This window comes from Leiobunum rupestre, chromosome 10, assembly GCF_980474605.1.
Source record: "Leiobunum rupestre chromosome 10, qqLeiRupe1.1.hap1, whole genome shotgun sequence".
Lineage (NCBI taxonomy): Eukaryota > Metazoa > Arthropoda > Arachnida > Opiliones > Sclerosomatidae > Leiobunum > Leiobunum rupestre.
Genome location: NC_143393.1, coordinates 27557366 through 27570906, shown reverse-complemented (window position 1 = coordinate 27570906; position 13541 = coordinate 27557366). Strand labels below are relative to the sequence as shown.

General features: G+C 37.0%; 1 protein-coding gene across 1 annotated transcript in view; it reads right to left on the bottom strand.

Annotated features, from left to right (window-relative positions):
* The window catches only part of LOC149925308 (ras-like GTP-binding protein rhoA), a 77888-nt gene that overhangs the window by 30277 nt on the left and 34070 nt on the right, over positions 1–13541 (bottom strand). The window contains exon 2 of the mRNA XM_090159644.1: positions 929–1246. Coding sequence (XP_090015770.1) covers positions 929–1024 — 96 coding nt within the window. The 5' untranslated portion in view covers positions 1025–1246. The remainder of the gene's footprint in view (positions 1–928; positions 1247–13541) is intronic.

The window sequence follows — 13541 nt, the reverse complement described above, 5'->3', positions numbered from 1 at the left end:
CTACGCTTTTATCCTATTGACAAAAAAATTCTATATACGAATTGCCATTACCCTATTGCAGTCAAACGACTCAAAAACTTGTCCTAGGCCTAACGACGATTTTTTGCGTCGACGTGGAACAATGGCGTTAAGGCTAACGGAGGATTTTTTGCGTCGACGTGAAACAATGGAGTTAAGCCTAAAGGAAATTTTTTTGCGTCGGCGCGAAACAACGGCGTTAGGCCTAACTGAGATTTTTACGTCGACGCGAAACAACGGCGTTAGCAGTGGCGTTGCTAGCATGGGTTACACCCGGGGCGGTTATCATTGTGTGCTAGTCTCTAGTTTGTGTTAGTTTTTATTTTTTCACGATCGGGCGTCACTCCCCAAATCACACCCTAACCACTCCCCCCCCTAACTACGCGACTGGGCGTTAGGCCTAACGAAGATTTTTTGCGTCGACGCGAAACAATGGCGTTAGGCCTTACGATTGTTTATTGCGTCGACGCGAAACAATTGCGAGGCCTAACGAAGATTTTTGAGTCAATGCCAAAAAATTTACTTACAATTTAGTCCTAACGAAGATTTTTTTTCAACGACGCGAAAAATTAGTGCTATAGGCCTAACAAAGATTTTAGCATCCACGCGAAATAATAGTTGATTTTATAAAATAAAAAGTGGTCTTGTCGAACTTGTTAAAATGTTGCTCTTACGTCACAAGACACAGATTTATTAGTATATTCTTCGCACGAGTGATTTGCACGTGCGCTAGAAAAATCTATTCTCCTCGTGACTGTAGCGCGCGCTCGTAGGCTTGTGAAAGTAAGAGACTGACGTAAGAGCAACATTTCAACAAGAAGGCCACGTTAGTTTATAAAAAGAACTATTATGTATTAGCGCGGTTTTTTTTAAATATAGTATAAAACATTCTATTAAACAGTGGGCTTACCTCCAGAAATTGATCTTGAATGAATCTTTGCACCAATGATGTTTTTCCACTTCTGCTATTCCCTACCAAAACTAGTTTGCAACTCCACTCTTCCATCTGAACGCACTCTCCGATACAAAAACGCGACCGCTTGATCTTCAGTCAACGCGAAAATGGGTTTCCACGACCCTTCAACGGCCACTGCAGCACGCGCACTTTCCAATAATAACAGTAATATATTCTTTTAAGCAAATTTCACCAAAATGGATTGAATTCTTTGGACGGATTCGAAATTTTAGTCAATTCTTGTACTCTTCTTCGGATATCAACTTGAATTATCTGTAAAATGGGAAAGAAACGTTGTTTATTATTTATGTTGAACGCCTTTGCTATCTATAAAAACGTTAGCTGTTTAAAACCTTCTTTGTAATATCATTAATCTGTTTTTCCCATTTTGGAAGGACAAAATGATAAAAGTAAGATAAAAATTTCTCGTCTTCGCTGGGAAAGTAGGTCGGTCCTTTATTCTTAAAAGAATCTAATTTTCGACAGATTTAAATATGCAGATATTATCAAGAATATATTTATTTCTGCTTAGATAGAATTACAACGTCGAGATTATTTTTAGCCTCGTTCCTAATCCCCATCGCGCTTTATATAGCACCTTTCTCCCTCAGAAAAACTGACATCTTCCAACTCGATTGAAGAACACTCCGGTGACGTTTTTCCTCCCCCCCCCTACTTCTGCCGGGGTAAATTAGACCGTGACGTCAGCGTACTATCTTAATAATAAGCTAGGCTAATACCATATGTAACATAATTACTCATAAGTGTGCCTCGCGTAAAACTGGTTTTAACTTCCTTCCCTCCCCGCCAGAACTAGTTTTGATGACTATAAAAACGATAAAAACGTCATATCCAAGGTCTCATTGAGAAAAAGTTATTTCTGGCACACTTATGAGTAATTATATAGTTATGTACAGGAGCGTAATTCTGCAAACTGTCCACTTTAAACCATCAAATTGAGCTGGATTTTTAAATATTTACAAATTATTAAAAACGCAATTACTATATTTTATATTGTATTTGAATTTGTCTTAAATATTAACAGGAATCCATACTTCTACTTGGAATGCTTATCGCGGCAGATTTCCGTCTCGATGTGGCTGACGGTTTTTTTGACGTCTCTATGTCAACTTAACAACCAACAACGTGAGGGGGGAGCGCGAGCAAAGGGGATTTTTTATCTCGTAGGCGGGGCCAAAGCCGTCAGAGTGATCTTACCATACGCATTCCAAGTAGAGGTATGGATTCCTGTTAATATTTAAGATAGAAAGCGCGCGCTCGAGTCGATAAAGAATTTGGAATTTGAGTCCACGTGCGAAACGCGCGTCGCAATAAAGTTTTGTTTTATGGAAACACCTATAAAGGTGGCTGGGTTAAATTGCTTAGAGGGTGGTGGCACGCCCTTCGTGCCACGCGAGCCATCAGCTCCCTACACTCACTATTACCGTTAACCTCAGCACGTTTTTATGGAAAGGGGAAATCGAAGAACTCGAGCGAAAACACCTTTAACCAGTGGGGATATAACTAAAAATCTCTTGAAAAAATAGGATTATATAGGAACATCATCCCCATAAAAAAACCCTTATAACAAAAGTCAAATATTTTAACACTTTAATTTTTTCTGTCACATTTAATATTGCTTCAATATTTAAAACGTGTATCAAAATTAAAATTGTTAATAAAAATACGTGTTTCGTTTTTTTTTGGAAAAATCAGATTCCATAAGAATGCCGTAGCACTGCTTAGAGCAGCCAGATAAATAAGTGTTAACCCCAGTCCTAGTGGTAATTATAATATACATCATTATTATTTTTAAGTGATTATTATTATAATTAAGTGATTTCTTTACGATTTCCTATAAATTAAAGGCGGTCTACATAAATCTTCGGTTTACTCTGTTTTTCACTGGAGGTAGGCTTACTGCAATACACGTGTGCCATGCAGTCAGCCTACTTCCAGTGAAAGACAGAGTAAACCGAAGATTTATGTAGTCGGCCTTTAAGGTGTGTAGTACATTTCCCATAAGCGTTTAAACAGCTATCTAAGACATGCCCAAATTTATATAATTTTCTGGATAACGATATTAAGAAATGTGAAACCATGGATAGTAGATTTTAGAGGATTGGTAAAAAGCTTGGTTTTCAGCCCCCGTAAACCAATCACACTAATCGAGTTGGCCAAGGTTATTCGAAAAAAAACAGGTATCGCTAAGAGTGGACGATACTGTTCGAAAAAAGAAAAAAGATAAATACGAAGTACATTATTACGCCAAAAGGTATTTTTTCACGTTTTTATAGATTAAATATGATATACTAAATATCAGTTAATAGTTTTTATAGAATTAAAAAACTAAAATTAAAAACTACTAAAATATGAAGCGCAAAAAATTACGTAACAATATCAACCGCATTAGATTGCCAATTTGAAAATTTAAGATCACGTGGTACAAACGACCTTGCAAGACTCCCTCGGAGTCTCTCGGGCTGATTGATACGCGGGGAGAAATAAAATGCACTGTGGAAGGGTATCGAAAACCTGTCCTCTTAATTTACTGTCCATAGCTATATTTAAAAAAGAAAGGTAATGTCATGGATAATTAATCTTGGTGTTATTGAGTTATATAAAAAACTAGATAATTAAATGAATTCTTGTTAACTAACCCTTTCTCCTAATCTAAAATGTAATTCATAATTAACATTTTTACTTTTGTAACTTATAATTTATTATTTAAAACTCTGCCACACACAAGCAATTCATTGCTTATGTGGCACTAGGGTGATGTATATGTTTCATCAATAAATTAAATTAATAATAATAATATTTTTAAGTGATTATTATTATAATTAATTGATTTCTTTAAGATTTCCTATAAGTTAAGGTGTTTAGTACCTTTTTGATAAGCGTTTCAGCAGCTATCTAATGACAATTTTAGAAAAATAGGAAAAAATAGGAAAAATTTAAAATTATTGGAATTTATAGGAATAGTTCTTTCTATAAAATAACCTTGACCATCTTGTTGAAATGTTGCCTTCCCGCTCCAGCTGTGGATCCGTTTTATCTCCCACTAAAGAGTTTATGAACTCATTCTTAGACATTCGCTGAACTATTCCAGGGCAACATTTCAACAAGTTGGGCAAGCGTAAAGACATTTTATAAAATCAACAATTATAGGTGCTAGCCTGTACTTCGGAATTTTTCCCAAGTATTATTAAATACGTTCTTATTGTTCTTCCAATGTTTCTCGTTATTTAAGAGTAAATGACGTGTAATTTTGTTTATTAACATCAACAGAGCCTGTTAGTTTAACTATTGAGGTCAATATGTCTCGATAAGAATTTATATCCTTAAATAGGAAAATGCTAACTAGTTAAAAAAGCTAATTATTCATCGTTTTAATTGATGTTTGAGAACGATAATACGGGTTCTTATCTTTGTCGAACTTAAAAGGAATTACGGAGCCCCTATATTTCGCTTAAAAAAGCATTAACCCAATTTTGAAGAAAATATATAATCATAAGAAACGATTTTTTCTTCCTTTTCAAAATGAGACGCACGCGAACACCATTACGGTTGAAAATGGTTTATTTTTTATTATAGAACATTTTCATCGAAGGTCGTCTGGGGGTCGACATCGGTTCCCCCCCTCTCCTCTCCTCCATCGCGCGCTATTTATGTCTTGAAAAGGTTCCACGCGCTCCTTGATATATTATCGTCAAAAGCTCGCGTACTTTTTGTTTTAAATTAGGGAGCTCGCGCGGAATCGCTGGAGCCCGTATACACTAAAATATCAAGACGCGCGAGCAACTTCTTAACAAGTTGAATAAGACAGTTTCTGCTAGCTAGGAGCAACAAACACAGCGCCCCACACAAGGAGAACGCAACCCGTCAAAAGTGTTGCACTTTCTTGCGTACAGTTTTCATTGGTTAGGTGCAATATTTTACCGAGAGCTAGTAACGGAGTGACGTCATCACAAGAAGAAAATCTCCCCTTGGCGAGGCGCTGGTAAAGGCTACGTGTGACCAGTGGCGGATTAACTACCACTCGGGCCCCTAAGCTTAGCTTTGTTTAGGGGCCCCTTGACCTTGGGAAACTTGCCGCGGCGGTTTTGATATTATTCGTTTAAGCATTTATGGTTGTACAATCTGTTACAAAAGTCTTCGACAAAGGGACTTTTTGCATTTATCTTAAATTTTCTCGAAACGTGTAAACGATAGAAAAATGAAAATGCCGGTTTCAGGGGCGTAACTCCATTATTTGAAAAGTGGTCAAAAACGACATTTGGCGTTTCCGCCGTAACTATTATCGCTTTGCAAAATACGACAACTCCAAGCGAAAGGAAATAAAAAAGTATTAAAATTGCTTCTGGTTTCATTTTTCTATCGTTTACACGTTTCGAGAAAATTTAAGGTAAATGCAAAAACTCCCTTTGTCGAAGACTTTGGTAACAGACTGTACTTTGTACGATACTAAACTTTCTTATGAAATATATATAACTAAAAAAATCTGATGATACAAGATGAAGAACTGACCATTGACAAAGCACACCTTAACTGAATTCGTCTCAGAAGCCGCGAAATTATTTTTCTTGCTATTTGGGTCGCACAGATAACTCGAGTCAGAAATTAGAATTTCTAATCCATTCTCGATTGGCACTTGCCTTAAGTTTTATGAACAGCGCACAGTTTATCACAGTCAATCAGTCATTCAATTAATCAAATATTATAATATATCAAAATTGGTCATGAAAATAACCGCCTCATTGGTGATGGACTCGGACTCTGACTCCGATCCGTACTGTCCAGGTCCTTTATTATTTCGTGGCTACTCGCAAAGTATTATTTAATTTAATTTTGAGGACAACAGGATACATAAAATAAAGGCTTTGATTATACTATATAGATAAAATCAATAAGCAGAGTAGTATTATCAAAAAAAATAACGTTTTCATGTATCCGGCTTTACTACAAAACGAAGATAATATAGACGATCTTAGCGGCGGTTGTTGAAATGAAATCCGACAATCAGTAGGCAACGCGATTACAAAAATTTGTGTTTGGACAATTTTCCAACAATTTTTTTCCAACTAAAAGCTTAAATATTTTTATATTTTGCGTTAACTGTGGATTATTTATTCTCGAGGGCCCTTCTAGAAAAATCCTACCAGGCCCATTTATCCTCCGGGCCCGTAGGCTTAAGCCTACTCAGCCTATTGGATAATACGCCACTGCGTGTGACGCGTTAGCAAGCGGACGCATAACGGCGACGAAGCCCGTAATGCATTGTCTTGTGAATAGCTCTCAATAAAACTTTTGCATGTGGAGAATAGGAAGTGTCACACTTATGTAACAAAATTATACACTTATGACCTAACGTCGGTGCAATTATTTCGCTAACTTATTTAATATTTGGGTGTAAATCTTTCCAATATCGGAAAGAACCACGCTCCCACCAAAATCTGGATTTAAATTAGGGATTAAGGACCAAAATTTTTCAAATTAAGGATCAGTGTAAAACAAAAAGTTCTTTATTTTAACTAAACTCAGTCCTAGGATTTTAATTATGTTTCCAAGTTTGTCGAACTATTTTATCGTTAATCCTCAGCTTTGATTATTTTGAAAAATGTCCTTGAGCAGATGCTTAAACATATTTTAAGATTATGTTGAATTCCCTAGATTGCATGAAAATAAGGTACTTTAGGGTAGAAAAATAAGGACTTAAGGTATGTTAGGGACCTGGTGGGAGCCCTGAGATACGGGCACTTCATTCGCCCAAGGTTGAAGAAAAACTTTGCTTTTTATCCGCCACAGAATTTAATTTTTACCAACAGCACATTTTATTTGGTAAAAATAATGTTTATAATCCTCCAAGTCTCTTTCTATATATTTTTATGACCTTTTTTTAGTTTTTAAGTATTTAACTGCCATCCTCGCCTGTAAATGGTTTTTCCCTTCTTCACGAAACGCATTATTTTAAGTATCTTAAGCGTGTTTTTAGAAAATGGAAAAATGTTTTACTTTTCTTACATAGTTTCAGTAAAATATTTGATAAGAAAGATGAGGTCATCCCTCTGGGAAATGTACTAGAATTTGCAAGCGACTATTTGTAAATGTTACTTCTTTTTCACATTTTCGTAACTTTTAAAGTATTAGTTTTCAAATGGAATATCAATAAAACGCCACCTTTATCGGTTTTATCTTTTAAAAAAATTATCGAAATAACCCCGTCTGTAGGAACCCTTCAAATTCTTCTTCCAAATGATAGCAACAGTTTTACGAAAAAGGCAATATTATTCGACCGACTAGAATACCCTTTTTTTTTCGCCCGTTGATTTCCACTATTTCAACAAAGGCGAGAGGGAGGAACTAACGCTGTAGCACTACCAACGCCATCTAGGTTTTCCTTTTGGCTTTCTTTTTATTACCATCCAATGATGATGATAACACCGAAGTAGATAGTTTCGGGTGTCATGTCTAGAGGGAGCCAGGGTCGTTACCGATACCTTTAACATCTAACGTATAAAGAAGAAAAATTCGCCACAATTACTTGGGTCTCTCCCCACCAGAGGGCGGAATAAAATCGATGTCACGTGTTTCGGGTAAAAGTTTCTTGGATGGCAACTGAGCAGCCCTAGTATCAATAAAATCAACGATAACTGTATGGCCAAATACAACCAGACAAAATAAGTAACGCGTCGAACAGATAGCGCTGATTTTTTTCCATCCCAAAAAAACCTTTTTTTTTATAGTCATTTTTTGGTTACGTAAATTTATTCTTCTATCCCTAGCGGGAAATGGTTTTATCTTAGGGGGAAAAACCCAATATTGTTGGTTCTTAACTTTTCGTATAGTTTTTTTTTTCCCGATACGTTTTTCGGAATGGTCTAAAATAGTTTTGAAAGAAAGCGTTCGATATTAAGCTAGCTACGCGTTTGCGGGAGTTGCGTAACGTGTAGCGATACGTATAGACCAGATTAACTGCACTACGTTTCGGCATTTCGAGATAAATCGATTTTTTTCATTCTTATGAAAAATAACAATACTACCGTATTTAGGATTTTAGGTAACTGAAAACTAGTTGTTAGGGGTTTCTTTGAGTCCTCAATCTAAATGTGACAACGACAATCGCCAAAATTAAGTAAATGTCAGAATAATTTGACATAATGCTTTTTGTACGTTTATATTTGGCTAAAACTGACAAAGGAGAGTACCCGAGGTGTTTATTGCCGATTTGGTTCAAAGTCGGGCGTAATGTAGACATATGAGATATGAAATTTCCCAAAAGGAGACGTTGCACTACCCATTCGATTTACCATGGCAACCGAAAATATTTAATAATTTAATTTAAATATTGGTTAATAACTATACATAATGCGTTTCTGCGGAGTATTTTCGAAACTTTTCGATGTTAATGCGTTTTTACATCTCGGAAACTAGACCAGATAGAAGAAAACGGACTTGAATTTTAGAATCAGCACTTTAAAATTAATATGAGGAGGATTGAAACTCAAAAAGTCAAAAATGGTCGGTAATGCGTTTCTGAAATGTTAGGAAGAGAATGCGAACGGAGCCGCCTGTTCGCCTCGTGATTGCCGGAAGAAAAACCACGCCCCCTTCGCCTTTCGTCGCGTAATCTTTCTCGAGATAAGGGGCGGCGGAAAACACTCCGCTACGATCCGCGGGGGCGGAGACTATCTTCCGGAAATCATGAAAACTGAGGCTCTGTCAAACTGAATAAATTATTTTTATGATTGCGTAGTGATGTAAGTCGGGTAAATACCCAGTGGGTAGGGTATTTTTAAATAGGTATTTACCCGGGTATTTACCCCATGCACGGGTAAATACCCAAAACTAGGGTTTTTATGATTAGAGCGTTAGTTAGTATCGGGTCGAGTGGAGCTATCTGTTATCCTCCTTGTCTACATCTTTTGCTTGGTTTGGGCTTATTAGGTTGGGCAATTTGGGCAAACTACATTTTTAAAAGCAGTTTTATATTAGTCAATTTTATTTCTAGCCTGGGAGTTATTCAAAGATAAAAATAAAGGTGTTGCTTTCATATGTATATTGCTGTAAGGAATACAAACATTCTAATGTCAACAAAATGACAAAGTATATCAGGAAATGTTTTAATGGCCCACATGAAATGAATAAAATCCTTAATTGCTCATGTTACTGTTAGTGTTAAGCCTGGTAATAAAATAGTCATGATGAGGAGTCTGAGGAGAGCCAGGGGCAGCAGAGACTGAACTTTCAAGTGATCATCCAGATAATGAATAAATAATATTTAATAGTTATCTCATATGTAATGTTACTATGTAAAATTTGCAAAAAAAGTGAAAAAACCATAATTAATATTTAATATGAGAATAACTTGATGTGTTTGTGGGTTTTTCAATTACCATATTCTTAATTGAATAAATTAAAAAATATTTAACAAAGAAATTAAAGGTGTTTATAAACACCTGGGTATTTATGTATTTTGGGTATTTACCCGGGTAAGTACCCAAGGTATTTACCCTGCGTTATAAATACCCGGGTATTTTACATCACTATGATTGCGATGGAAGTTGGTATTGAGCCTATTGAACGGGAATTTATTTTTTAGAAAATCTATTGAGTCGAAACACGCGAGCCGGTTTTTTCCATCGATTATTTCTCTTTAGTTTCGTGCAACCTCTTTTTGCCTTGCATTTCTCTCACCGCGAGTCCTCAGTCACCGCCTTTTGTATTTTGTCCAGTAGCTTGGTAGGCCCCAGCTAGTTGAGTTAGTTGATTACAAGTATCATTCTTACAGTGTAAGACGCCACCCCTAAAGCGCGAACCGCCACCCTAAAGCGCGAACCGCCACCCTAAAGCGCGAGCCGCCACCCTAAAGCGCGAGCCGCCACCCTAAAGCGCGAGCCGCCACCCTAAAGCGCGAGCCGCCACCCTAAAGCGCGAGCCGCCACCCTAAAGCGCGAGCCGCCACCCTAAAGCGCGAGCCGCCACCCTAAAGCGCGAGCCGCCACCCTAAAGATTTACTTTCGGAATAGAATGTCGGTGTGGGGTTATGGTAAACCAATACAAATTGTTTACGTACAAAATTATTTTACGAAAAGTTAGTAATTTATTGTTTTATTATTCGAAAACACATTCAAAATTATATCAAAAGAAGTTAATAAATAGTTATTTGTTTTTAAATTCACAAAACATTCAAAAATTATACTACCAGAACTTGATAAAGTAATATTGGTTTTAACGTTCACAAAAAATACGAAAATTTACTACCAGACCTTAATAAAGTATTATTTTGTTTTAACATTCGCAAAACATTTGAAATTGTGACTTATATCAAGTTATAAGCCTCTATTGTCGGAATATTCTCAATTTTTGCGGGCCAAGTTTTAATCGCGTTATTTAATTTGGAAAATAAAGTAGGGACCCTATGTAAATTCTAATTTGGCCTCCCTCGAGAAGATTTAATCCTCCAAATTTACTTCGTATGCAAAATGAGTCGGTAAACGAGGAGAAGGGTCACTCTATTTTACATAATTTTCTGTTTATTAAAATGTTTTAAGCTGATTCCGCACAGCGACATCGTATTAACTAAATTTTGCTGAGTTTCCAGAAAAAGTTCCCACCCTGTTTCGAAAGTTAGTTTCTGTAAGTGCGATCCAGATTATATTCGAGTCAACGCATTTAGCGACATGGTCGCCTCGTGATTCCCTCGTTTAAAGCCACGCCCCGCCGCCTGCCCTCGTTTAAAGCCAGGCTTTCGCTTCGTGTAGGCGGAGCATATCACCAGGAAATCACGAAAAAAAGAGGTTCAGAAATCTGGTGTACAAGTAGCGATAAATCGCAAAATAATATTTATGGAAATTAATAAAACCACAAGAAATATAAGAAATATAAGAAATTCGAAGAAATATTAGAAATCTCGGTTAATCAGTAGACATTTTTAAATTTGTAGAAATACGTAGAAACAATTTAAATAATAATGGAAATACCGAAATTCGCAAGAAATATCGGAAATACAGAAATAAAAGATATTTTTGCAAATCATTTAATCTGGTGTACAAGTATCGAGAAAAATTATTATTTCTACAAATTAATAAATCCACAAGAAATATAGAAAATTTTCAATAATACTGAAACATACACAAGAAATTAGGAAACTGTTGGGAAAGAAATCGAAATAATTATTTTTGGAAATTCATAAAATCCCAAAAATAATATCGGAAATATAAGAAATTCTGAGAAATACTAGAAAACTCGGTAAATCCGGAGATATTTTGGAAATATCGGAAATCGTTGAGAAATATCGAAAATACAGAAATATAACAAATATTTGTATATCAAAAATCTGGTTTACATTTTTTCCAAGTGGGCTATAATTGAGCTGACATATAACTGTTAAAGGCCGACTACATGAATATTCGGTTTACTCTGTCTTTGACTGGAAGTAGGCTGACTGCAAGGCACGTGTGCTATGCAGTCAGCCTACTTCCAGTTAAAGTCTGAGTAAACCGAAAATTCATGTAGTCGGCCTTTAACCTGAATACTATTTTTTCTTTCAACTAGATTTGAGAAAATTCACCTCCTGGCGGTTATTCCTTTAAACTTAACCAAGGTTGTCCATTTATTTATAATTAAATATTGTAGACGCATTTTAAAATATTAAAAGTCGTAAAACTTTTACAGCACTTCATTTTTAAGAGAGGTCGCTAAAGAACCCTTGTACCATTTCAAGGTGGGAGGAGCCATTTTGGCCCGCAGCGTGAGAGCACTACACTTTATCCCCGAAAAATAATATAAAAGTTTCATTTTCGTTGCGAGGCGATTCCATTACGTCGGCTAGATTTAAATATGACAACGAGTGGGGTGGCCCAAATAAAATTAAGAAGGTTATAAATATCCACCCCCCCCCCGTTCTGTTATCATTGTTAAGGGGGATATAGCTTATAAACCTTTTCGGGGAGTGGGGGGTAGTGGCCATTTACTGCCCCCCTTTAGTTGATTCGCGTTTACGTAGTCTGGGCACGTCTTTAAACAATTTAGCGATTTAGCGGAAATTGTCCCGCGTGACCTCTCATTCCTAAATAGTAATACGGTACGCAAACCGTACCTCGTTCCGTCCTCCCGAGTCCACTGTAAGGATAGAGTCGTTTAATCCCTGGCTGGCAAAGAGTTGGGAAATGTGATTTAGCCCATAAAAATACGGCGCCAATATCCGGGAGAATTTTACGAGGTCGGGGAAAAAGTTTAGTTTTGATACACTTTCCTTTGATGTCAAGAAATTGGCCGTGTATTATTTTGACGCGGTTTGAATGGAGCGGTGCTTTCGACACTAGATCTCTCTCTAGCGTCTATATATTTTCGGAAACAAACGACTATTGAAATATTCAAATTTCATCCCGCACCGGGATAAAATAAACCCCGGTCACACTTGAGGGTAAAATCGGTTACAGACTCAGTTCGAAGCATTTTGACGAGGGGTCGGACTTTTACCAAAATCCCGTACACTTTGTCTAAAATCTCAAAATCTTTTAACTCTCTCTATGGTAAATTAACATTGAAATCCCAAAATCACTTCAAAAAGTAATGATAAAATAGACAAAATCTCTACGAAATCCCGAAATCCCGTACAAAATAATGGCAAGTGTCCGACCCCTCGCATTTTGAAAGGACGAAAAATTGTTATACGTACAATAATATTATTTGCTTGAATTTTCAAAATATAAGCAATTGTGATCTCCCCGCCTTGTCGTTTCGAAAGCAATCTATCACGCTGCGCTGGTTTTGAAAACAAGTTATCTAAACGAATCGATTTTAGGGGTTACGTTGTCTGTTGGGAAAATGCATTGAGGTGAACGGATAATACAGGGGAAGCTTTCTGTTCGACTCGTGAATTCCCGGAAGATAAGCCACGCCCCTCCACGGTACGGGGGGGGGGCACACTCAGGTACGATCTAGCGGTTCCAAACTATGCTCAGATAAAAGTTGCGTTATCCGAACTGAAGAAATCAGTGCGATATATCACATTATTCACATTAGTTTATCAAATCAGTTGATGCAAACCAGATTTGTTAAAATAAATAATCAGCTAGGCTAATACCCAAGGCACCACCTTAGGCCTAAGTCATCATGCGACTTTTGAAGCCTTAATTCAGGTGGCCGGGTTATAATGCGTAGGAGGGTGGTGGCAAGCCCTGCATGCCACGAGATCGAGCCAACAGCTCCCTACACTAACTATTACCGATAACCTAAGCAAGTTTTTACCGAAGAACTCGGGGGAAACCCCCTTAAACCAGTGGGGAGAGAACTTGCAAACTCAACGCAGAAGGAGTTGTTCCGAGTTTACACCTAGTGCCACAAGCTGGGATCGAACCCGGCTCCTCTTGCTGCGAGGCGAAAGTGCTAACCACTCCGCCACTAGAAACTAGTCTAAATTCGTTCAGATGCCTCTCAGTTCCCTGATTAAATTATTTTAGAAATTTTAGTTACTGTTTATTTGCTCAATATTTTCAGAATAAAATTCCCTGACTTTTCCCTGACCCTTTTTAGATTATTTTCTGTGACCTTTTTGAGGCTA